General features: G+C 35.5%; 1 protein-coding gene across 3 annotated transcripts; it reads right to left on the bottom strand.

Annotated features, from left to right (window-relative positions):
• Window positions 1-149: 149 nt before the first annotated feature.
• Window positions 150-27825, bottom strand: pak2a (p21 protein (Cdc42/Rac)-activated kinase 2a). Of its 3 annotated transcripts, XM_087238773.1 has the most exons (15): window positions 27617-27825; window positions 27067-27085; window positions 16820-17052; window positions 13483-13586; window positions 13096-13240; window positions 10384-10502; window positions 10012-10144; window positions 9830-9893; window positions 9666-9714; window positions 8198-8310; window positions 6437-6554; window positions 6250-6349; window positions 5975-6171; window positions 5723-5860; window positions 150-1249 (listed from the first exon to the last, which is right to left on the bottom strand). In XM_087238773.1, exons 3-15 carry the CDS (start codon window positions 17004-17006, stop codon window positions 1163-1165), a joined length of 1554 nt encoding a protein of 517 aa, XP_087094899.1. In that variant the 5' UTR covers window positions 17007-17052; window positions 27067-27085; window positions 27617-27825; the 3' UTR covers window positions 150-1162.

Raw genomic sequence — 27825 nt, 5'->3', positions numbered from 1 at the left:
ATCAATGTCGTGAAGTAGTAAGTCAGTTTTGAGGACATAACAGGGGTTCAACCTGGTATTAGCAAGGTGTACCTAATAAAGTGACCAGCGAGTCATAACAGAATGAGAATTTTAGAAGTTTACCAGTCAACATTACAAGCTCAAACATCTTTGCTCCAAGTCTATTTTAATAATAATTTACAAAGGATATGTTTTAAGATGGTCTGATCATTAACAAAAAACTTTGTATCTCATAGGAAACAAGCATAAAACCGACAGAAGGACAGATGTATTTACTCAATTGGAATGTCTGAAAATGTTTCTCATTGAAATGTTATGCTAAAAGAAAAACAAGTTAGATTGAACATGCAAAGACTAAAGCAAATTATTCATCGTTTTACGACAACCACTGAGGACACATTAAATTCCGGTGTTCTGTCAGATTGTTAGTTAAAATATAAAATACTGTATACATACACATAAATACAAAACATCTAGTCAAATTGTCCTGATTCCTGTCCCCCCTCCCCCCACCCCTTTTTCTGCGAGCTAATCACAATACATAATATACAAAAAGATTTAATAAACTTTAGGTTTTGTGATACAAATTTAAAAACAGGAAATGGTTCATTTAATTTCATACAGCAAAGTTGTTTTTCCATTTTGTTGAGACGAGTGAAGGCAAATAGGTAGTAGGCACAAGTGACAGGTCAATATGAGAGGATGGGATGGTTCAAGTATTACAATACTTCTCTGGAAGATCAAAAAAGGGAAGAGTACACTGTTAGGTCAGAGCTCAAAAATACTCAAAACTATTAAAAAAAGAGAATTCTGACAGAAATGCATGACAAGATGCGCATAGAGCGATGCGATGGTTTCCAAACCGTTTACATCAGACAAATAAAAGGAGAGACATCAGTAGAAACGAGAGAGAGGTCTACAATCTGTGGCTCCTCTGGTTTTGTAGCCCCTTCAGGCACATTGCGGAGAGTTTGGTGTGAGGAGGCAAGACACGGTGATTGTGCAAGTTAGTTGCCCAGGTGGAGATGACTGAGGTCGGTCCTGAGGGCTGAAGAGCAAAGGTCCTTCGCGGGACTAGAAGGGGCTCTGCTGGAGTGATAGAGGCTCTCACAGGAGGCAGTCGTGAGAAGGGATTTGGGCATTGGCGCACAGTGACAAACGGCTAACGGTTACTCTTCATTGCCTCCTTGGCAGCAAGTATAAGAGGAGTGAGGCTGGAAAGAGGCTTTGCCAGCTTGAGGAAAGGATGCTGAAACAGAGACAGAAGGACATTTTCCGGAAGATTAGCTTGTCATCAACATCATTATTTCTCTAACACCTCCACAGTCTATTTCAGGGGTTCCCAAACTTTTTTTGACAGCTGAACTTCTTGAGTTCTTTCAACTTCCAATTCCTATGCAAGTGAATGTGGGAGAACGGAAACTCAAGATTTTGTTCAAGTTTGGTGAACTCTGCTTTGTTAATTTATATCATGCAAAGATGTGGGACTTATAAAAGGTATGTGGTACCAAGTGAAGACAATTATTACTTACATTTTAGATCTATTATATTCTTTATATCCTGCAGAGTTTTACTCATGTTACAGCCACTGCAATGCATATAAATGTTCATGCTCAACGTCTATTGTGACTTCAGATTTCAAATAATTCCCTCATATACACCTTGACAATTTGTCAACATTACAATAATTTAAAGACATGTTTTCATTTTTGTGTTTCACTAACGAAAGGTAATGTATGTGAAAAATTATCCAAAAAAAATATTAATTCCAACAAGTCTCCAAAATGTTGGCATAACTGTGGATGTAACAAAGCAAACCACTATCATATCTAGGAATGTAAGCACAGTATGGTTCAAAATAATAGCAGTACAATGTGACTAACTAGATTAATCCAGGGTTTTAGTATATATTTTTATTGATACATGACAAACAAGTTGCCAGTAGGTGCAGTAGATTATCAGAAAACAAACAAGACCCAGCATTCACAATATACAAGCTCTAATGGCTGTGCAATTGACCAATAAGTTGAAAGCGGTGTGTTTAAAAAAATGTAATCAGTGAGGTCATCAATTTTGTGAATAAACAGGTGCCAATCAGGATGAAGCCTGCACTTATTGAACATGCATTAAAAAGCCAAATGGGTCATTCAAGGCATTGCTTTGATAAAAAGTTGATTGGAGAGGGGAAAACCTATAAAGAGGTGAAAAATGATAGGCTGTTCAGCTAAAATAATCTCTAATGCTTTAAAATGGAGGGCAAAACCAGAGAGACGTGGAAGAAAACGAAAGACAACCATCAACATGGAATGAAGTATAACCAGAATGACAAAGGCTCAGCTAATGATCACCTCCAGGATGCTCAAAGACAGTCTGGAGTTACCTGTAAGTACTGTACATTTAGAAGACGTCTGTGTGAGGATGTGATAATCTACTGCACCTACTGGTAAGTTGTTTGCCCTGCATCAAATGAAAAATATACTGAAAACCTGGAATATTCTAGTTATTCATGTTGCACTGCTATTATTTTGAACAATACTGTATATTCAAGAATACTGGAAATAAATACAGGAGGTTCTTGAACATATATTTGAAAGAGATATACCTCTAGAGAGTGAATTGTTATATTTTAGCTGTGTAAATAATCACTATGCTTTCATGGGTGCCAGTAAAAAAGCAATCACACACAAATGGCAAGAACAAGAACAACCAACCTTAAATAAATGGATAGATGGATTGAGATCTATACAGTGGAAAAAAAATCCTGTAGTCAATTTAAAGAAGGATATATTGCAGGCAAAATAGAGGAAATGGGTTGAATATAAGACCTGATTTTGATGCTATAAACAAATAGAAGATGCTCAACTGAGAGATAAATACATGCTAATGAGTGTATAGCTGAATGAGCTGAAGTAAGAATTATTATCCCCCGTTTATTTTTTCCCCTGTTTCTGTTTAATGGAGAGATTTGTTCAACACATTTCTAGTTTTAATAACTCATTTCTAATAACTAGTTTATTTTATCTTTGCCATGATGACAATAAATAATATTTGACTAGATATTTTTCAAGACACTTCTATACAGCTTAAAGTAACATTTAAAGGCGTAACTAGGTTAATTAGGTTAACTAGGCAGGTTAGGGTAATTAGGCAAGTTATTGTATAATGATGGTTTGTTCTGTAGACTATCGAAAGAATATATATAGCTTAAAGGGGCTAATATTTTGACCGTAAAATGGGTTTCAAAAATGTTTTTAAAATGCTTTTATTCTAGCCGAAATAAAAGAAATAACACTTTTACCAGAAGAAAAAATTTTATCAGACATACTGTGAAAATTTCCTTGCTCTGTTAAACATCATTTGTGGGAAAAAATAAAAAATTCAAAAGGGGTTAATAACTGACTTTAATTTTATTTTCATATTGTATTGTGTGTTATCCCCATGTGTATAATGAAGGTGGTCATTTTAGATTATTCTGTAAGGAATTTTATTATGACATGCATTCTCACCCTGATTTCAAATAAAATGTCTTTTAATTTTTATTTAATTCTTTAGTTTTTTATGCTTTTTTTTTTTTTTTTTTTTTTACCAAATTTAAGTACTACGTATAGTAGTTCACCTTACAGTAAGGTATGTAAATTGTGTCACTTAAGGTCACATACTGAGATTCAAATGTACCTTGAAATATTGTAAGATTGTACTCAATTGAGTGTTAACAATAAACATAAAATAAAAGATTTTTTTAAATTATTATTGATAGCTTATAGAACTGTTAGTAACTTTATATTAATTATATATGACTTTTGCAAATTGCAATTGAAGCTCTAAGTACAAAAATAATTAGTGTATTAATTTTCACCACATTTTATTGTTATTATTTTTTAGGGGTTTTTACCTTTATTTGACAGGACAGTAGAGAGAAATGACAGGAACGTGCATTGACCAGAGAGAGGGGAAGGATCGACATAGGACCTCAAGGCAGGAATCGAACTCGGGTTGCCGTGAACAACAGAGTGCATGTGTCAGTGCACTTTCCATTAAGCCATTGGCATCGACTTCGCATATTTTTGCTGGATCGTGTATCGGCCAGCTCAAACCAATCCAAAGCCGATCTTGCACATGCGCTATATTCTGTGTAATTTATAGTCCAATAAAAGCTATGAAGATAGCCTATTTGAAAGTTGTCATGTAGGGTTGTTCTGTTCTGATGCCATTTTATAGTTTAATGTGAAATACAGATGAATATTTAAGTGCTTAAATTTATGTTCACTTTAGCGCTTCCCGCCGCTGCGTCTGTCAATCATTCTCCCTTCATTCACAATTCAAGCTGTGTGTCGTGGTCATGACAACACAAACTTTCTCCAAGACTATTTGTTCCTGTTAATATAAGTATATAGTGGAGAAATGCATTTAGCTTTGCATTAAATGGGTTAGATTCGACCTGCAACAAGGACGTCATTGATGTTTCTAAATCATGTTGCACTGTATCTGTTAGATCAGCATATTGCATTCGCAAAACTGGAGTTGAGAGGATAATAACCTGCTCTTCATGCACAAAGTAGGCATACCTGAACCTTTAAATTAGAAAAGGCTTAGTAATACATTGGACAGATCCTCAACGCACTGATTTCTTCCCTTTGTGCTACTCAGTTTTAAAAATTGTCTGCAGGTACCGGAGGGCTGTGCGCTGTGTCTCAGTAATGCATCAGGTGCTTTATTCACGCACCGGCTGCGCAGATGGGATGTGTGCCACTTAATAAAATGATTCTGCAGACCTAATATTAAAAGTTTCTGTTCTCTCATCTTTCCGACTAAGTTTATTCTACAGAGGGGAATACTTTTATTGCTGTGAATAGTTTGTAAAGCCTGATTCATTGTGGTCAGAGTAGTTAATTAACTGAAAAAAATGAAACTGACAGGCGCAATATGGATTGTCATTAACAGAAAATGATTTAGCCTAATATAAGCTATTCTGAAGCTGTGAATATTTTACTGTAATTTTATTCATATTATTATTTTATTTACAGACCAGTTTGTGTTTTGATTAGGATCAATAGTGGTAGTCTATTACAGATTTTTTAAAAATCGTAATAATGAAAAAAAGGAAACATAAGCTGGACCACAACAGATAATTGCCTTAAAGAATGCTCAAATAATGTAGCCTAGTTTACAGCAAGCATGTTTTTTAGTTATATTGTGTTGTCTGTCATATACAGTAGGCTTTTTTACTAAAGAAAATGTATTATTTGAGTTAATCACCAAAACTATAGAAACTGTATTATGCATAAAAAACAAACAAACAAAAAAACAGCACAGCATCGGAATCAAATCTGTATCGGTCGATACAAAAAAATTGGTATCGGTAAATGCCCTACAAACCACTACAATTTTATTCACAAAAAACTAATAAGTTACTTAATAAGACAATATTTATACTCAAAACTCTTGATTTACAAAAATTTAGATTTTTTTTTTATTTAGAATGTGTTTTTTATTATTTTATTATTGTAGCCTTTGAATAGAAAATTGCAATAAATCACGTTTACAATGTTTGATGAATTATGCAGCAATAATTATTACACTCAATTTAACTAATGGTTAGCCTTTCAATCAATCCACAAACCCAATGCAGTTCCATATAAACTCCAGTTTGGGAAACCCAAGTTTATTCAAACAAAAACAAAAGCCATTTGTTCGTGCATTTTGGGTTTTCAGTTCTACTTACTTGCAGAAGCTCTTTTCCTCCTCCTCTCTTCTCCACATCCATCTCCAGGCAGCGGTTTAGGAAGTCTCTAAAAATGGGAGACAGCTTTTCTGGGTTCTGGAGCTCCGGGGTGCCATTAGTAGCGATGAGGTACAACGCCTGGAGATGTACATAATCAATTAATGCCATAAATCTTTACTTTAAAATCAGACAGATAGCCCAAACCATTAGCATTAATTACCCATGAGTAATAAACGTTCTAAAAAGACTTACCCTCAGAGGATTCTCATTGAGATATGGAGGTTCGCCCTCAACCATTTCAATGGCCATGATACCCAAAGACCAAATGTCCACTTTGGGCCCGTAGGCTTTACGTGTGACCACCTCAGGGGCCATCCAGTAGGGTGTTCCCACCATGGTGCTCCTCTTGCTTTGCTCAGGAGTGATTTGAGCACAGAACCCAAAATCGGCTGAAAAAGAAAAAGGAAAAATTAATGCAAACTGTGCTGACACAATGAGCGCAAGGCTTGAGAGTGTGACAAACTCACTTAGTTTGACTGATCCGTCCATTCCTAAAAGAACGTTGTCACTTTTGATGTCTCGATGGATGACCTGGTTTGCATGCAGAAACTCCAGTGCTTGTAAACACTGTGGAGATTGTGAGATGAGGGTGTTCAAGCAGCGGTGAGAAAAACAAACGATTTAGATCTCACAGCTACAGCAGAAATACTGTACCTCTCTGCAGACAGCAGCAATTTGAGCCTCATCCATGCAGGTTTCTGTTACTACGTCTGTCAGAGAGCCTCCAGCAAGATACTCCATCACTACAAAGAGCTCATCTCCAACCAAGAAGCTGGACAGATACACAAGAAAACAAAATAGATGACTGAATTGAAAATGCTTGACAAGATGTACAAGACAACAGTATTTATGTTGCTAATGATGTTGAATTTTGAGATGTTTGAATAGTTGGTTACACTATGGCCCTATCCCAATTTAATGTTATAACCTTTGACCCTTGAAACAGAGTGTGAATGAGTAGAAATGAAGAAAGTTCCTCTAAGAAAAAGTTGTCACAAACTCATTTTTCAAACAAGATCTGTTGTGTCATTCCAGATGGCACAAACACAGTAACTTTTGACAGATTACTCACTCCAAAAGTTGTTTTGCAATGTACTTCAACTGTACAAAATGAGCCTCTGGATTTGCTCAGGCAAACCCTAGTTTCATACAGAACATACGACTAGTAGATCACATTGAATTGAGCATGAAATTGAAATTTGTATTTACACAATGCTCATATTCATAAATGTAACCTCAAGAAAACATCATTAACATTCTATCAGAAAGCAAATTCCATGTCACTTTTCTTACAGGGTATTCTGACTGTCAAGTCGTCGGGTATCAGAATTGAAAATATTTTGTAGGATTATTATGCAGTGGTTATTAAAAGTGACAGTCATTAGTGAAATGAGCAATTTTTCAAAAAATGTTTCTTTTTTAACATCATGATCGTAACACATTTAAGAATGCAATAAAATAGTTACTTGTTTGTAGTAAAAATCCTTAATAATGTCATTTTTTGTTTTACATTTGTGGGTCTCTGTTCTTGCTTGAACAGCCATGTTGCAGCTGTAGCTGGTATACTCAGGGAATTTCTCATACCCCCTTATTTGCAATGTGGTCCTGAAAAATCTTAATTTGATGAGCTATCTGACACTCCCCCCTCTCTCTGCATCTCTATCCATAAGAGAATGAACATGAATGAGTGAAATGGAGGGGAAGAGGGAAATTGAAAGGCTAAGGGGGAAAATTAGGATTGGGCCTTTGTGTGTGCCAGTGTAATGTGAATGGACACTGACAAGGAAGTGTGGATCCAAATGCAGGTGTATTAACAGGGTGTCCAGGCAGGCAACGGTCAACAGGGTCAAACAGATGTATTTAGGCAATCCAGAGTCGTAGTCATTAAACAGGTGAATGGTCAGTACAAGAAGCAAGCAACATAAATAAACAAACAAGGCGAGAGTCAAAACATGGCAAAACAAGGCAAGGGAAATCGTTGTAATGTTCAAAATAACAATATAACAAGTATCAGAAATTGGTGTGTGTGTGTGTGTGTCTGTGCTGCTTTTAAAGTCCATGTAATCAGTTCTGAACAGCTTCAGCTGTGTATTAGCAATCAGCGGAAAACTGGAACAGGTGTGAGTGTGTGGTGCATGACAGGATGTATAGTCCATATGTTGACAGATAGTCCTGAGTGAAAGTGAATGATTCCCAGTGAGCTACTAGCCTGAATAGCTGGTGATTGTGACACCCTGATACAAAAAAATAACCTTTGTAAATGAGTAATAATAAGTACACGTTACTACTTTAGGGTTAGGATTGGGGTTTGGTCTGGATTAGGGTAAGTTGCTTGTAATTATACATTATTTACTGTTATTATTACAAATTGTACATGCAATTTGTGTAAAAAGACTTTTTAAGGGGTGTAACTACCTGTCTAAGAAGTTGACAATGTTTGGATTCTTCAGCTCCTTCATCACCAGGATCTCATTGATGATCAGCTCTTTTTTGGGCTGCTTCTGTAGGTTAATCTGCTTAATAGCAACCTGTGGAAACACATCACTACCAGTTCACTTTGCCTATTTTAACACAAAGGCCAAAACTATGATTCAGAATGTAAATTTACAGTGGAAACATGCAAATGCTTAGAACGGTGCGATTAATTGGATTAAATGCACTTCTATTTAAATGTTAGGGGCCAATACAATTTTTTATATAACAGCTGATTTTTAGTAGTCATTATTGCAGTTTTTTTATGTCAGAAATCATTCTAATATGCTATTAGTTAACAAGAAACATTTGCTGCGTCACAATTTGCATACTATCCATCTTAAATGGTGTACAAAAATAGAATTAGTATGACTGAAACTATAGTACATTGAAAAGAATGTGCCAAAGGTTCCCGCATGGTTTACTATTTCCGGTAAAAATATGAAGTGTAGAAGCGTCCATACACTAACTGCTAATATTGCCAACAATACATTGCACGTTGGACGTGAATTTGATTAGAACTACAAACTCAAATAAAAAGTGTACAAACTACAAACATGGCGGACAATCGAGACCAACAGTTATTTAGAGAGGCTTCGGTAAAGTTGTTTGAATGACTGTTAATCAATATGTAGTCAACTGAAACTTATTTAAACCGCGTTTTCCATGATATAGTTCATCTGAAATAACAATGTGAACTTATATCAAGATATGTTTGGACATTAACCTCTGAATGCATAATTAACCAAAGACCTAAGAAGATTTCTCTGCATGAAAGACTTGTGGATGGCAGATTATCCTGCAGCTGCTTCTCCAATAAGGTAGGTAATTGAATATGAAAGAAATGTGGATGATGTGTCGAGATTATTGACAGGGCTCATAACTAAGCAACATAATTATCTGTTAATGAGGAAGTAGTATTTCCCAAAGCTTCTATACTCTTCTGTTACACACTCAAAAGTATATACTTTTCCATTACAAAAAAGTACATACTTTTAGGGTGTAGTTTAAGTATGTGAATTGGGACGCATCAACTGTTATAAAAAAAGGACACAGTTGTTTTTGCTTCTTGTGAAAAAAAGTGATACATTCTCACAAGGTTTTTAAATAAAGTTTTATGAACAGCATTTAGTAATACATGTTTTTAGAGACAGCTCTTATTTGTTTAATCCATCCTTGCTGAATAGAACAGTGAATTACTTTCAGAATAATACCACTAATCCAAAACATTTCAGCACGGTGTGATTAAATTAACTAAATTAAGAGCTGCACTCAACCTGTTTGTAAATTACCCATATAATTCTCTTAGCAAATACAGATGTGTGCATTAATTCTGGCTTATTACACACTGCATATCATGTTGTTTGCTTCATTTACACCTTTAATGAAAATGGAATAGAGTACAACATACCTCTTGGCCAGTAGCAACATCAATGGCTGTGTACACTGTACCAGACGCACTGTAAAGACACAACATAAAAAAAAATAGCAATAATATAAATGTAGCTTTGGTCCAACCTCAAAGGTAAAACTGTAAAAACTTTCAAAATGTGATGAATCATTGAACATATATACCCTTGTCCAATTTTTTCGTATCTTGTGTATTTCTTCTTGGGGTCTCCAATACTGACAATGGTTCCTGTAACAACGACAACACAGTTATCATTCTGTAATAAACAATCATGCGGTAACACTTTGACTGTGAATATAGAAATACTCATGCTGTGTTGAGCATCTCTAAATGTTCAAAGACATACTAAGTTTCTCCATAATCTCCTCATCGGTCATCTTTCCCTTGCCCTTCTTCTGTTTGTCTGCAGCTTTAGAGCCATCTGTGTCTGCAATGGCAGCAGGTGCTGGAATAGGATCGATGACAGAACGAGTGTATACCTATCCAAAAAGCAGAGATGCCAACAATATGTTGTTCACTCAAGAATCATTAAGTACAAACTAGAGAAGAATGAATTATAGCGCGCGCACACACACACACACACACACACACACACACACACACACACACAAACACAAACACAAACACACACACACACACACACACACACACACACAAACAAACAAACAAACCAACACACACACACACACAAACACAAAATTGACTGATAAAAACTGACAGATATGGTGTGCTGTGGGCGTGGTGCTACAACAGGGGGTGGAGCATCCTCGTCATCATCATCAGGGTCTTTTACAGGAGATTGGTCTGAGCCTTTTTTTGCTTGTGGTGCATCTTTATCTGATTTTTAAAAAGAGAAGGTCAAGGTCAACTTTATTTATATAGCAGCTTAAAACAACATGAATGTTGACCAAAGTGCTTCACAAACTTGGTAACATTAATTCATTCATCTATTTTTTTTTTGGCTTAGTCCCTTTATTAATTTGGGGTCGCTACAGCGGAACAAACCGCCAACTTATCCAGCATATGTTTTACGCAGCGGATACTCTTCCAGCTGCAACCCATCACTGGGAAACAGCATACACTCTTATTCACACACATACACTATGGACAATAGGAGGAAACCCGAGGAGAACATGCAAACTCCACATAGAAATGCCAACTGATGCAGCCGAGGCTCGAACCAGTGACCTTCTTGCAGTGAGGCGACAGCACTACCAACTGCACCACTGTGTCGAACATAGGAACAATAATAAACAATTCGAGAGACAGGAGGGCAATATATGCTACAATAAACTAAAATTAAATTTTTAAATTCTGCATAGTCAATGAGACTAAAAAACGAATTTACATCAATAGGCCAAAGAGAAGAGTTTTTTTTAAAACACAATGTAGATGAAGCTGTAAGTTCTTAAGGTAACATGTTCCAAAGTTTTGGGGCATGGACTGAGAAAGCTCTGTCTCCTTTTGTTTTCAAGCAGAATTTAGGAACAATTAGCAGGAGCTGAGCAGAGGACCTGAGGGATCTTTGGGGAGAATATAAACTTAGAATAAGTTTTAGTTTAATGTCCCTTTTACATGCCAACAGAGCAGAGATCGAATCACTTCCAGAATATAATGGTGAATAGAGCTGGGTGTCATCAGCATATACAGTTGGAAGTCAGAATTATTAGCCCTCCTGAATTATTAGCTACCTTATTAATTTTTTTTCCCCAATTTCTGTTTAACGAAGAGAAATTTTCTTCAACACATTTCTAAACATACTAGTTTTAATAACTCATTTTTAATAACTGATTTCTTTTATTGTTGCTATAATGACAGTAAAAAATATTTTACTAGATGTTTTTTAACATGCTTCTATACAGCTTGAAGTGACATTTAAAGGCTTAACTGGGTTAATTAGATTAACTAGGCAGGTTAGGGTAATTAGGCAAGTTATTGTAGAACGATGGTTTGTTCTGTAGACTCGAAAAAATATATAGCTTAAAGGGGCTAATAATTTTGACCTTAAAATGGTTATTAAGAAATTAAAAACTGCTTTGATTCTAGACAAAATAAAACAAAGAAGACTTTAATCAGAAGAAAAAATATTATCAGATATACTGTGAAAATGTCTTTACTCTGTTAAACATAATTTGGTAAATATTTTAAAAAGAAATAAAAATCACTTAAAAGAGGTGTGTTATAATTCTGAGTTCAACTGAATTTGATAAGATATCTTATGGCGCTCAAAAAGCAAATGCAGTGGTAGCAGATAAAGGGAAAATAAGATGGGGCCCAAAATAGAGCCCTGTGGTACTCCACAGGTAACTGGCACTGAAGGATGATGAAAATTCTTCAATTCTACTAACATAGTCGTATCTGATAAGTAGGACTCAAACAAGCCTAATGCAGAATCATGGATTCCAACCTCATGATTTAAACATTTTAGCAAGATGCAATGATCAACAGTTAAATGCCATCAGAGAATCGTCAACATTAAGACCCTGATATATTTAAAGCAACATTAAATAATAAACTGGTTGTTTTGAACAAAATCAAACCCATTTGAAAGTCAAAACAACCTTTCAAATGTTTTCAGACATTTTGCTTTAACTTTTCAAATGTCTTCAGACATCTTGCTTCAGCTATTAAAACATGATTATAGGTAAGTTAAAGTCTGAAGCTCTGCCTGCTTTAAGATGGAAAATTTCCCGTTAACTGTTTGAGGTCAGTTGTTTGTGATTAAAGACTGCTTTATAGAGCAGATTTATAGCACAGAACTGACTTATACGAGTAAAGCACTTAATTGAAAGCAGCACTGACAAAGATTTTTTGATCATCCTTATGGAAATCTTTTTACATTTTTCTCATAATTTCACTGTTATTCAAGCACCATCAATGTTTTAATTATTGCATTTTTATTAGAAATTCTAATATTTCGCCCTCATTTTCTAAATATATTCATAAAAATAGTTACACCAAAGACCTTCAGGACAAAAATGTGCTCACTGAAGGCCATTGAAACCTGCAATATTAAATCGTAGTGACATTAAAGCAAAAACACATATATTCTTCATCAACAGCCTTCTGTTTGGTTGGGACGTCTTCAAATTTTATAGTATAGTAAAATTAGTAGCATTTAAAGTTCAAGTTTGTTCTCATAATTATGTGTGAGTTTGTTTTGTATGTATATACAGAGAAATGCATGCGTGTATGAATAATAGCATTGTAAAGGCTTCCTTAACTGCAGTTTTCTTATCATTTGTTATTGAGAGCAAAGTATGCATCACATATTTCCAAATCCATTTGGATAAGACACTCAGCAGCACGGATGGTCCTGGGATGTTTGATGACTGCATATCATGGCTTACTTTATTGAAACATCATTTTATCCCTAAATAAAGAACAAAAGAAAGTGCACTGTGAGGATAATTTACATGCAGTTATTCACCTGTGAAGCTGAGGTATTTCTGCCTGCTGTTGCCTGTGGAGTCGTAGAATTTGAGCACGTCCAACACAGCCTGAGGGTTTTTCTTCTGCTCAGATTTCGTGATGTTGGAGGTCTGCAGTAGCCGAGCCCACTGCTCTGGCATGCCCTAAGACACAGAAAGATAAGAGGAACGGAATTGAATAAAAGAAACTGAGCGTGGTCCCATCCAATACTGCCATTAATTAAACTTGAGCAAGCAAATCAAATCATTGGACTATGACAGGACACAAATGATCCCATCCAGGCAATTGAATTGGCGATTCTCTCCAGCCATTGATGGATTAACACAGATCAGGGGCAGTGTAGGTAAACTGCGCCTGAGGAAATAGAAAAGGTTCCCTCACTCACCGTGAACTCCCCTGTGACAGAATCAAAGCCCACATGTATAGTGTGCTCGAAATCTGAAGGGTTAGAAATCTCCGGACGCTCCTTATCCTTGTCTTTTTTTCTTCCTTTAACAGAAAGAATAGCTGTGGTTAGAGGATTTAGGCCACTGGCAAAATAACAGATTCCAGCGGACAACTTGACAATTAATGATCCCAAATATGAAAAATGCAAACAAAGAAAAAAAGAAATATGTCAAGTTCAACACAAGATGATGTTGCTGGAGCAGCTGAGAAGGGTCTGCTCTCATTATATAATATTAAAGGGTTCTCTGTCTGGAGTAAGGTTGGCAAAAGTATCGACCTTGGTATAGGGCTGGACAATATTGCAAAAAAAATTATTAAAAAAAAAAAATTCACAATATCTGATTTATATAATTCAATATTAATAATTATTGAATATTTTAACAATCCATTTAGGAATATTATGATATTTTAACCACTTTGTTTTTATTTACCAACATTACAAAGGCAGATAGTTTTAATAGTCAAAAACAAAAATATTTAAACAAAGCATCTTATCTCATGAGATAATATATATTCATAATAAAATAAATATAAGTGTTAAAGAGACTCTTTAACTTGATAAATAAGATGTTACAAAGTGTGTGCAATGTTAAAAGTAGATCAACATCTGCAAGGTGTGAATAATGATACAGTAAACCTTAAATTCTGTAAACAAAACAAATTATGATCATCAAATTTGAGCTTTCAAGTAAAAACAACCCGCCATCGTTATGCAAATATATATTGCAACATTAAAAATTGTGAAGTTAAATTACTATATTACCCCCTGTGCTAAAAAATCTTTAAGATGGGGTGGGATGCACAAGAAAAGAAACCAAAAAGCCACTCAAGCGTGAGCGTGTGGTTTCCTTCCCCAATAGCTATGTTTCCATCCACCTATTTTTATGTGCATTTTGCATAAGCCATAAAAAAAATGGATGGAAACGCTATGATGTGCATACAATGCGCACAAAAAATTGTATGCTGAGTAACGTAACTGAGTAGGATACGAAAAGATGTGCTTAAACTAAGATGGAAACACTTTTACCGAACAAAGTCCAGTATGCACAATTAAAAGGTCATGTGATTTTGTTATAAGAGATCATGCGATTATAAAAATGTGTGTGAATGGATGAACCAGCAGGCTGAGCACACTGTAAAACATCTAAAATGTTGTTTTGGTCATTCTAAAACGCCTTACCGTTTAAATACTAGTGTTATTATATTATTAATGACTGCCAGAATCAAGAGCGTCTGTGCTCCGCATCAGACACCTTCAAACGCCACAGCGCTTTCACTGTGTGTCAGGATTGCCTTCTGGCGCAAGTCATTTATTAGATGAAGAAAAGATTGACGCAGTTTCTCCTACTGCAGCAAATTACATTTTTACAGTTAATATTTGCCGCCAGTTAATCAGGAAGTGACCATTTTATTCTCTTTAACTCGATGGAAATGCTGCTTTATTTGCAAATCTTTTATTTGATAATCCAGTTTTGCGCATAAAATTCATTCGCATTTTTGGATGGAAACATAGCAATTGTCTATGGTATCTTTCGTAACTAGGTGACTATTAACCATTTTCTCAGAGGATGACAAATGGACAAACCATTGCTGCAGCTGCGATGCAAGTTTATGGAGAGAATTAAAAAGCACTGCAGTGTTTGGGTGAGCTGTGTTTGTCTGAGGTTATTAGTCTGTCGTTATTACTGAAATGTGTATACTCCATATAAAGTGTAAAGCCTATTGGTTAGTTCTACTTATTCGAAAAAGTTCAGATGTTTTTTTAACTAGGTTTAACTGTAAAATGCTTGCACGTCACATGTGTGATGCTTGCACATCATGTGCGCGTCGTACAAGTCGCACGCCTCCATTGGAAATTACAAACTTACACCCTAAGCTTATTGTCATTCCTTCTAAGGTGCACACTCAGCAGACACATTTCAATAAAACTATAGCCTTCATACTGAACTTCATACCAAATTATAATTTTTTTAAATCGTTATTGACAATTGTGTTCAGTCAATATACAATCGAACCAGATTTTATTGGCCAGCCCTACTTTGGTATCAATTGTAGATTTTTTACATTTACTGTAGATTTATTTGGTACCAATCACTGCTATTCACCAAGTGCAAACACAGTTACACTGACACTGGATCATTTCAAAGGCACGTCATATTTAAGAACATGGTCAACAGAACTTAAATGTTAGCGGGTAACTGACATTAAAAATGTTCAATACCAATTGGTTGATACTTTTGACAACTCTACTCTGGAGTCATTCATTCATTCATTCATTTTCTTGTCGGCTTAGTCCCTTTATTAATCTGAGGTTGCCACAGCGGAATGAACGGCCAATTTATCCAGCAATTTAGCCTACCCAAATCCCCTGTACCGCATGTCTTTGGACTGTGGGGGAAACCGGAGCACCCAGAGGAAACCCACACGAACACAGGGAGAACATGCAAACTCCACACAGAAACGCCAACTGAGCCGAGGCTCGAACCAGTGACCCAGTGACCTTCTTGCTGTGAGGCAACAGCACTACCTACTGCGCCACTGCTACGCCCCACTCTGGAGTGAAAGTTTGTGAATTTTGTTTTGATAGGCAAGACAATGTACAGAGTGCTTTTTAATGATGACAAAATCCCCTACAAAAGCAATAATGTATATAATATATATTAAAAAAAATGCCGACATGCATAAAGAAATTAGAACCTTTTCCAGAAATAAAATTAAAATGCCTGACACTATTAACCTATTCCGAAAATCCATCTACTTAGAATCTTATCAAAGTCCCTTTAAGGCAAGTCATTTCACTCAGCGGCCATATTTGAAACACCTCTCTCGCAGTATGCTTGGGCATTCTGTCAGAATGGGGAAACATCAAATTCTCCAAAACTGTTAGCTAAGATTACTATGATATTGCATATTTGGAATTACCAATAAAATGAAACAACTGTCTCATAAGTTTTGTTTCTAAACGTCTAAATCAAACAAAATCGTATATCCAAGCTGCTCAAGCTAATGCGAATGCGCACTTTAAAAGGATGAGATCACGACAACAAACCTCATTGATGGCCTTTCTACACATTATAATCCTATGGATAATGCTTTGTCTTTTGAAGTAATTCACAACTTGGTCTTGATGACCGTAATCAACTGTATTCGAAAGCAATTTTTTCATGCTTCACAGATTTTTAGGCTCAGATATTTTTTGTGGTATTCAACACAAAAGCTGTTTTGTATTGACTAAAAATAGTGCTTTGAGTGAACCTTGGGTCCTCAAGTCTTACCTTTCTCAGCTGAGAATATTGATATGATCTTGTTGCGCGGTTTGTCCCTCTTCTCCTCGGGGACGGAGGGCAGGGGTTTAGAGCTGGGGTTTGTTGACATACTGTCTTTAATACCGGTGCTGAAGGTGCTGCTCATTCTGACTGGGGGGGCAGGGGGTTTGTCCTCCAGCTCTCCGTTGTCAGACATGACAGGGAAACACACTCAGAAGGGTTGTAGGGTTTCAGAGATCAACCTGCAGGGGGCAGCAGAAAAACATACATCTGATAAAAAGACAATAAAGATACAGTAAAGAGAGAGTGGGACATTTTCAAGGTCATTTTAGCAAGATGCTTTATGAGGACACATTGCTTACAAGATGCTCACTAACAGAATACAAGCCAAATAAACAAACCAGCCAAGGTCGTCATTAAATAATGTGCTGCTTGACATGCACATAAAAACAATGTAACTATTTCAGTAAAATCTCAGTGGAACAATTTCACAATGTTATTGTACAGACCTTTTATAAAAGCTTTCCAACCACCAGAATAGCCACACCAAGAGTCTGCTAAAGCAGACTAACTGCTAACCAACAGCTGCTCCTTTGCTACAAAACATCCAGTCAGCAAGTTAGAATGGACAGAGGGAGACTGTCTCATGTTCTGCTAGCTGCCTGTTTTTTTTTTTTTTTTTTTTTTTTTTTTGAGATATGCACAACAGAGTCTGTCCCTGTGTGAAGCCACTTATACTTTAGAGTGTTCACTGTTAGCTGCTGAGATTAGCTTACTACTCCTATCCTCTGAGAGCAACAGTGCTAGGCTAGCAGGTTGTCATCAATTCAACTGAAACTGATGGCTGTGTGACGTAAGCTTTCTTCCACAATTAAGTAAGCTTGCCTACCATTTAGCATAGCATTTTTACAGACAAAGAAACTCATAAGCAACTGATCTGATTGACACTATATATAGGGGCAATGACACAAACTGTTTAATGTATGTAGTATGAGAAAGCTGACTTATTCACATACTAGTGATAGACAAAACAGATACAATACTTTTTTTTTTGCTTCATGCTACATCTTGGATCAGTAATTTTAAGGTTGTGACAACAAATTACGAGACTGTCTTCTTTAGTTTTTTTTGTCTTACTCTTAAAATCATACAAACTAAAGTATAGAATTTAAAATATATGTAATGGAAACTAGTAAATTTTTCAAAAACTCCTATATACCGCGATTAAAAAATAGGAATAGTTTGCAAAACTGCAAGATATTTTTTTCACATTTATAAGTCAGCTGGAGTGTGTTATGTCAGATGATCATTCTTTAAAAATGTGGCGATGCATTTATATGTATTAACACAAAAAATCTGCACATTACGGCTGTGTAAAAATTGCAATTAGATATTTTCCCCAAATCGCACAGCCCTACTGCACATCCAGGAATCCTGAATCCACAGTTCTTTTGTTAAAATTGTGTACTATAACCTCCCGGAAACAATTCATACAAGGCCACAAGGGACTTTCCATTAATGCTGGGAAAACAGGACCTTAATTAAAAATAGAGGCTAGTATGTATGCTACTATAGTATGGTGGCTGTTAATATATACATTTAGCATTATCTTTATTTTTTGAAGCAGTGTATATAAAAATACATTTTACTTTGCAACTTTTTTTTATCAATAGGCAAAACAAATGCTTTTACTGTTATCTATTTTGAGCACACATGCAACATTCACAGTGACCAAAAATTAAGCTAATGTACCAGTAGTTGGATTATCACCTAAGAATTACCTTACCAAGCTCAGTCACAAATTTGGCTAAGTAGGGCTGGGCAATTTGGCCAAAAATAAAAATCTCGATTAATTGAACATTTTAACTCGATTATGATTAATGAATGATTATTTTATTCATTTAACTTTTTGCCCTAATAGTTCACTAACAAGTTTTATATGCCATCTAAAGGCATCTCTGGAGCAGCTTCCAATCACCTTCAATGTAGTGCAAAGCTCAAAAATGAGTCCATACTTGACCAGAGATCAGATGTGGCTGCAAAGTGGCAGCAGAAGTGGAAACCAGCCACAGCTTTAAACAGAGCAGGGTCATGCGACACGTAGGGAAAGTAATTGAAAAAATTGTCCTGTGAAAATTAGATTGATTATCGGGTTCTGAATGATTATAGATTTCTTCAATGACTTTTTGATTAATCGCCCAGCCCTACGGCTAAATAAAAATACCCAAACCGTCTGCTTGTTGGAAGCACAATTCTGAAGTCTTAACAATCTAGCTAGATCAGAGCAAATCATTGTGGATTGAGAAAGATGAACAGCTTTTTTCCCGACCTGATTTTATATGGTGCCTCACATGGCACAAAGCAGTTTTTGTCAACTGTTTGTCAAGTCTGGTTAAGAAATCAGTGCTACCATGCTGCTGTCTGCATCCTCTCCACCTCTGTCATCAACATGTCTAAAAAAGGTAAAATCCTGTCTCACCTTGGTGAGGTCAAATCAGCAAATGATATGCAACACAACCTCTCTGTGACCACAATGTCTTCCTGTTTGACTCTGCATTGTATTCAAACAACAAAGCACTCATATACCTGACTGATTGCAACTGCAGACACTAAAAGAGTGTGATAACCAACAGCTTCTAGGGTTAATGAACCTAAAGAAGATTCATTTGATGATCTAATTAACTACTGCTTCATGCAGCAGTGGATTACACACTTTCTAGTTTCCTCTTAATTACTTTCAGTATGAGCGATCGAACTGAGCAAAATCATATGAAAATTACAAACGGTGATGCAATATTAAAACTTTAATTGAATAGTGAGTTTTAATACATTGTTTAACAACTCTAAAAGAGAACTTTCATCATAAAAGCTTAAACAAAATCTTTTTTAAACTTTCTTAAAAACATTTCGGAAGAGTTGACAAATGATCAGTAAAACCATTCTGTCTAACTATTGCACAAGTCTTACATGATCTTAGACTAACACCCTTGAGCCAGTTTCTACTTCCCTATAAAGGCAAAATACACGGGCAGAATAAAGATCAGAGCAGTTACTGCAAGCGAATTCCTAGAAGCTAGTCTGAGAAATAACATTTATATACTGTACATGTCTTATGCATACAATTCAGCGAAGCAAACTGATGTAAAACGAAAACTATGACTATGCTAAACTTGTTTAGCTGTATAATAGCCACCATACATTTGAGCACGTAAGAAACAGTCACAATCAACATCGAAACTAAAAAAAGTAAAGGAAAATGATGCAATCAGCGCCCAACGACATCACTTTAACCATCTCACCCTGAGGAACCCTGATGGAAAGCTCCAGCTCACAGCCCTGGCTCTGGTCTGGCACACTACTGAAACATTAAGGGTCTTCACTATCGTGTGTCCACAGTCTCTTTCTTCCTGTGCTTCCACTGAACTGCACCGAGATAGAGGCATGTTGATGCAGGCATGCTTCATTCCACAGTAGGATGAACTGCTGCGAGTGCAGTCATGCCTTTGCGCTGCGAATTGCTATAGTGATGTACCACCCCTCGGGCTTGATGTAAGGCCCTACAGCGGAGACACAGGACTGAAAATACCTTTACACACCACTGCCTCTTGCTCAAAATAACTAATCACCACCATCACATAACAATCACACTACTAGGAATAAAGCAGGATTATAGGAGGTGTTTTAAGAGCTTGATTAGAGCATTTTAACATCACAATTTCTCGAGAATTGTAGGTATAACTAGTTTTGGAGTATATCTTCTTTCTGTACTGAATAACGCTACACTGACGTCCAGATATTTACTGATTTCAGTCAAAGGTTTTCCATTTTTTCTTAAGGAATGTTATTTGGGATAATCAAGTCTCAACTTGTTTTCCCCGTAATGACAGTGATTTGAGATGGGAGTGGCTCTCTTCAAGCACACAGTGTTTTATAGGCTTAAACGCACTTCTACATGGTCCATTTCAGAAGATTTTTTTTTCTTGAGAGCCTGAGTTTCGGGTTTCTGCATCAGAAATAGTTAGTCTACTGCTTTCATGAATCTCACAGCCTGGAGGTACTGATTCCACAACTACTGCTGTCAAGCCAAGCAGAACGTGATTTAGGACTGCAAGAGTAAAAAAAGAAACACTTATGAATCCATCAGCCAAATTAGGGTATCATTTTATAAAGAGATGAATTCAGAATTGACAGTTTGAAAACATTATTCTCTCTTCTATCTTCATTATTCTACTCGTAGTTGGTTAATGTGATGTTAAGGCTAAAGAAAGAAAATGGCAATGTTTAATGCTGTGTTTGTATTTTTGTCTCTAGCTGCTGGCCTTATATTTTGCCAGACTCTACATCACTACATGAGAGTGCTTGGTGTGGGACATTAATACTACTGGATCAATGAACCCATAGTATGTGGTTCACGGATAAGTGGAAAAGCAAACGAAAAGGATGTAGATGGCAGCTACAACTTGGCTGTAAATCCATGTTTTGATACAGCACAGCAAAGTGTGAACTTTCACACAACATGCCCCCTTTATAATTATTTGCTGGTGGTATTTTGTGGCAGTTCAAACTTGAGTGTTAACACCCTGAAAGCAATTTTATACAAGAAGTTTTCAACTTTATCTAGAAGTAATCAAAAATTGATTCTCATTATGACCACATTCAGTATCAACATCAATTTCAGGTGAAGCAGAAGCACTATCTGTATGGATGAATGTGGTGCAAAACATAGCAACACCAAAGAACTTGTATGATACATACTGTAGGTATCATACCTGTATCACAGACAGAAGGAAACAACAACTTACTCAACTGTCAATAATCTCTTTAAATTGTGCTGGTTGTGTACAGCTTTACCAATTTAATAATTCAAATTTGTATGGCTAAATATGTCCATACATATACAACACATTTAGTATGCTGTGAAACAGATAAAAAGTTATAGCTACATGATTACATGAAAACTTATAGGGATCAAGTAAACAGGAACAGCATTAGCTAAGAGCTTGTGAAAATGATACATATTTGGCAACAATAGTTAGTCAACCTGTCTTTATCTCACCTTTCTTGAGTTTTACTTTTGTTTTTGATTCATGCATTTTCTGCATACTGCATGACCTATGACATGACAATAACTACCACTGAAAAACTTACTTAAAAACATTTAACATTGCAGCAGCTCAAAAAGAAGAGCACGGTGCTCAGTGTTGCCAGATTGGGTAGATAAAAAGCTTAGGCGAGTTGACAAAATTTGGGCTGTTTTGAAACTTAAATTTTATATCCAACTTTTTTTAAGAAAACGTAACTGTGTGCTCTTACTCCATTCAGTATAGTGACCAATGTGTAGTGTGAACTGCGTTAGCACACTCGCAAGCAGGTGAAGGAAAGTTGTATCAAAATCTGACTCCCCTTTGTTTGCACATGCATCATGTTACGCCTGCAGTTACTCACAGCGGTTTATCATAAACCTTTTATCAATGATTTTTCCCGCAACTGACAACGAGAACGAACATAGAAGCGTTGTCTGATTTGCAAGTAACATCTCAATGTGTTAATAAGACTGTAAAACGCCAAATAGGCGAATTTATGCATTTACATCATATGTATCTACCTGAATCCGTACTTGGAATCCATGGAGCTGCTGTGGAAGCTAAAACTCATGTGTCCGGCTTCTGTTGTGTCAATTAAGTTATAGTTTCGTAAGTTGCCAAATGAATTATTTTTAGGCTTACCAGATTTACTGGAGGTAAATTGAAGCACTAGCTATTGACATCCTTAAAACTAACAGACTGAAATTAACATCTAAAATAGTTTATTTTAATTTCACAGGATATTTAATGCAAAAAATGTATAAACTATTTAAATATTATATTTAAACAAATAAATCTCCAATAGGCGATTAGGTAGTGTAATCTACAAAACAATATGTACAGTGGTGTGATCCAGTTATGTTGTAATTTTACTACTGTGGTTCTGTGACCGTTGTGTTGGTTGCTGTATGGTTTAAAAATCAAGATAATTAAAGTAATCAGGCTAAATACTGTTTTAAATAAATTAGAATGAAATAATATATTTATCTTATATTTTGGCCATTTTTTGTGCATTTAGGTGGGTTTGGACAGCTTTTGGGCTGGAAAAAGTCAGCTATATCTGGCAACACTGACTGTGATTAAACACCAAAACACTAAACACCAGTATTTATCTATCTATAAGATGAATTTAATCTAATATATAGTCTAATTTATCTAATACATTTTAATTGCACAGAACACATGAAACGTAAGCAAGTGCATACAGTTATATCAATAAACTATTAGATCATAAATAATCATTCATATAATATTTAGCCATTTATGGAACATATAATAAGTAATTATGACTTTAGCCAAAGACTGCAAGCTGTCCACTCAGTTTGTGTGATGAAAACGGGAAGTGGGATGAAAATGGCAGAGAAAGCTCATGGGAAGTGGGACTGTGTACATTCCCTTCTGCTCCCCCGAGCCTCTTTGATATGAGCCGCACCAGGCCTAAACCAAACAGCATATATTTGTTTTTCACAGCTACAGGCTTGTGGGCCAAATGTAAACAAAGTGCCAGTGACTATGCATCCAATGTAAACCTGACTCCTCAATGTGAATGCCTATTCATGAAGTAATGAATAATGTACACCTAGCCAGATGTTATCACATAATAAACCAAGGAAAGGTGAACAGGAAAAAAATGTTTCAATAACAACTCTTTGTACCAGTTAATGCAACGCTTTAATAAAAAAAACCAATGGGCTATATGCACAGCTCGTGTTTTTCAGCCAATGATGAACTTCCAATGAATGCTTTATGTGACTACTTTCAATTTCATAAGGTTCCTTTTACAGCATCGATGTTGTAACGTAATTACAAAACATTCAGTTAAATAGACTTCAGGATCCATTTGGTTGTTAAAATTGTAAAAAGAGACGAAAAACCGTTTAAACGCAGGCACCCTCATGAGCTACAGACTAGCGCAGAAATTCTGTTGAAATACTGGGGTAAAATTAATTTTTATATTTTAAAGACAAGGCACGAAGAAATATAATTTAATGCAGTGCTTCTTGTTTGGTCTGATAGCCACTTTAAATCGTATCTCAGCCAGGCAGTGAAGATCACAGTATTTTTATTTTATTTTATTTTTTAAACAACTCAGACCTTAAACCCACAATAAAATCAATAAAAATTTGGTATGGAATGATAATTAACCAGAAGCCCTGAGGATGGCTGACTGAAATTAAAAGTCCGTGTGCATATACCCCATTGTTAGAAAGCAGCAGATTTAAACTAGCCTGGCATTTAAAAGTGCACTAAGCAATAATTGAAAAACATTTTTGACCATAGTGTTGGACAAACTCTCAAAAAAAACGGTAAGAAATAACGGTAAAAAGTAATAATAAAGTAATAAAAGTAATCATGTTTAGTAACCATAGCAGAGATATCAAAAAGGGCAAAGCCCTAATGGTTTATAGGCATGTTTAAGTTTGTTTTGGTGTATTGAACATTGTTTGACAAAATTTACTTAATGCACCTTTAAAGGCATACATTCAAAATACAGTCATGTAATTTATTACAAAGCTTTTTATGCAGCAAGAGGGCAGCAGCTGCAGTTGACCACATAAATATGGACATCAAAACACTGATTTGAGATTTAATAGTTTCAAATCACCAAGTGCAAAGCATCAGCAAAAAAAAAAAAAAAAAAAAAAAAAAACAAACAGCGCTGACATTAATTAGTAAGATTAATTTTAATGTAATGCTTTCCCACATTTTAAAAAAAAAAGTTATAAAGGTTTTTAAGAGATATAGAAGTAAGAATTACAATTAGACATATTATTTATATGCCAATGACAAAGTTAAATAAAAAAATCTGATGGTGTGCCTGATCAACTGCCTGGGTAAGGCACTTTAAAAAAAACATCATAACTAGGGCCAGACAGAATCTGTAGGCATTTTTTGCCATTTCTGTGAAGAGTTTTGTAAAAAAAAAAATAATAATAATCTGCGGATTTCTGTGGAATGATTTCAGGAGTATCATAACTAAAAACTTAATTTATGAAATAAAAAAAAAATACATTTTTAACTTTTATTTAATGTTTACAATGCAAATCCAATTAGATCCACTTATTTAGTAAACAAACTAAATCTTTCAAATGATATATCTACTAAAAAACAGAAAATATTACTTCACGAAAAGAATTGTAAATAAATCATATGACTATTTTCATATTACTATTATTATATCACAATAATATTAGTGAAATTCATTTAAAAACTGAATAGGTATAAATTTACACACATGTACACCAGTAAATACATAGACTCGATAGGCTAAAAATCAGCACATTTCTGAGCGTGCAGATTCCGTGTGGGCCTAATCATAACATATTGCGAGGCTATTCACAAAGATACTTACATGTGACACAATATGAACTCTTTTAACTTTTTTTAGAATGGCATCTAATATGCAAAATGCTTCAAAATATGTTGTACTTGAAAGATGCGAGTTAAGGTCTTAGGAAAAATTACAGTATGTTGGATTTGTAATGTTTGCATGGTGATATTACCATGGTACTAGGGTTGCACGGTTTACTGGTACTATGGTAGTATCGCCATACTATGGCTCCAAAATACTGGCGGTGCCACTGTAGTTTGTAAACGCTAGTATCGCCATTAATGGTTTATCTACAATAGATAATATTGCACGTGGAAAAGTCACTAAATGCTCACACATTTGTGCAACTATAAACCATTTTATCTGAATAGTCTGCGGAGCCCTTTAAGGTTGCATAACTGTGTAGAATTCGCAGCTTTTGTGGTAGCCTATTGCATGCTTTCTAACGCTTCAGTTCAAACACAAATCTGAATCGGTTCATTTCTGTTCCTGTTAATATGATTTATTAGCAATCGCAACCGTGACAATCTATTTTAAAAGAACGACTCACAAAGTGAAATTTTGAATTACTTTGGACTGTTACCTGAGAAGACTGTGAAAAAATAGATTAAAAAAAACCCAAAATAGCAGCAGGAAACTTTGAAACTATTTTTGAGCACTTCATAAAGAATAATTTTGTTGGAAAAAGGATCTTCTGTAACAAATTTAATTTGGTATCATTTGTATATTTATTTTAATGTATTTTTGTTGGTCAGTTCATCTACCAAATAAAAAAATAATTAATCAATAAAAAATAATTAATTTTAGGTGAAGTGACGTGCAAATAACACTTTTTAACCTTAAGGGAATTATGAATTACATTCAAGTAGGCCAATTATAACATAAAATACAGTATTTATGACAAATTTCTTTAGAATTTGAGTTATAAAATTAGAGTACAGCAATACTACTTGGTATCGTTATACTTCAGCTGGTATAGTATGGTAAGATTAATTAATAGTATCCTGACACCTCTACATGGTACAGTTACATTAAAATGGTAATGTTTGCATGATATATTTAAAAAAATACTACAACTACGACTGGTGTTAAACTTCATTCTAAATTTGAATTGTTTGGATTAGGCTAAAAACATATACGATAAATTCAAGACTAGTATGCGTTTCTGCTAAAATAGTTAGACAAGCCATTTGCTTTGAGTTTACACAGCGCTAACTACTTCACAAACATTAAACATTTAACATTTTTTACCCCGATTGTTAATAAAAAAAACTGTTACTTTAATGTTGATGAAGTTTCATTAAAATGATTACAAGTATATTTCTGGAAAAAAAAGTCTTACTCCAATTCAATTTTTTTTTAATGTTCTTCAGACAGTGCTGATTACAATCTTCAAGCAACCACTAGAGAGACAGCATAGAAAAAACCCAGAAGAGTGCCTATACTTCCTATTACTCACATCCCCTTTGCATCGGATTGGCGGATGGATAACAAAAGTATTTCCTGATTTCACAAGCCACGACCACTATAGGTCACACACTTGCACTTAATCTGACCAACTGGACCAAAACAAAGATATCAGAGCACGCCTCTCTCTTTTACAGATGTGTGGTTGTGTAGAGGAACTGTTTACAGGAAGACAGACCAGGGGCCTTTTGTATTTGCAGCTTCTATAAAAGGAAATACTGAGCAAGGCTTCCTGAACTAAGCCTAGCTGCAGTCATCCTTCCATGCTATTGGAGAATAAAGGCATGTGATGGTCTAGAAAAAAGCAGCAGCAAGCTTTCAAACCGCCGGGATCTTGTTTGGCATGAAAGAAATGAAAGTCTGCATTTACTCACCCTCATGACTTTATTTCTTCTGTGAAACACAAAATAAGATGTTAGACAGCATGCTAAGAGAACTACTAACCCCAGTCACAATTATACTGTTGCATATCTTTTTTGTCTTCCTTAAAATGCAGGTGAATGGGTCACTTAAACTATAATTTCACCCAAATGTACTTTGTTCAAAGAAAAATAAAATCAATACTATTATTTATGACATGACCAACTAAACAAGACTAAAATTCACCAGAGATTAAATCAGTCAAACTGTTTCCCTGTCAAATATGTGCCCAGATATACACAATTAAGTTAGCTTATGTGAAAATGAAAGCATTCTTGAGTCTAAGATTTACTTGGATTTTGTTGTTTACGAAAATAGACGTGAGAGATGAATCATAGATAACACATCCATCTCTGCATGATCAAACAGGTGTCAAAGTGGTACAAAAACAGAATCTTAAAGGTTAACTATAAATACACGTCAGGTTTGTAGAATAGTATGAAATCTGCGCACTACTAGCCGAGCAGATGTCAGGATTAAACTAGTTTAGCGTTTTCAACTCACCAAAACTCCCGCAAATCTCTTCAAAGTTTGAGCTCCGCCTTTTTCACAAGCATAAACTGATTTTGCTGCAAGTATAGTGCGAATATATCCCTGGAGATTCTGAGTTGGGAAGCCTTGTCGACGTGTTTGTAAGTTTGTTTTATGAGTTAACTTCTTCTTGGACCCGGGATCTGTCTGCTATGGCGGAGGGGAAGCGGAACTGTCGACCC

Source organism: Danio rerio, chromosome 2 (assembly GCF_052040795.2).
Source record: "Danio rerio strain M-AB ecotype USA chromosome 2, GRCz13ab, whole genome shotgun sequence".
Taxonomy (NCBI): Eukaryota; Metazoa; Chordata; class Actinopteri; order Cypriniformes; family Danionidae; genus Danio; species Danio rerio.
The sequence above is the reverse complement of the archived record's forward strand: the minus strand, read 5'-3'. Positions and strand labels throughout refer to the sequence as shown.

Excerpts from the sequence above, each read along its gene's own strand:
- pak2a (XM_087238773.1), bottom strand. The coding sequence starts at position 17,006 with ATGTCTGACAACGGAGAGCTGGAGGACAAACCCCCTGCCCCCCCAGTC. Across the intron at positions 10,145-10,383 it reads GCCCACAGCACACCATATCT|GTATACACTCGTTCTGTCAT; the intron begins GTCAGTTTTTAT and ends CTTTTTGGATAG. Across the intron at positions 9,715-9,829 it reads TACGAAAAAATTGGACAAGG|TGCGTCTGGTACAGTGTACA; the intron begins GTATATATGTTC and ends GTGTCTTTACAG.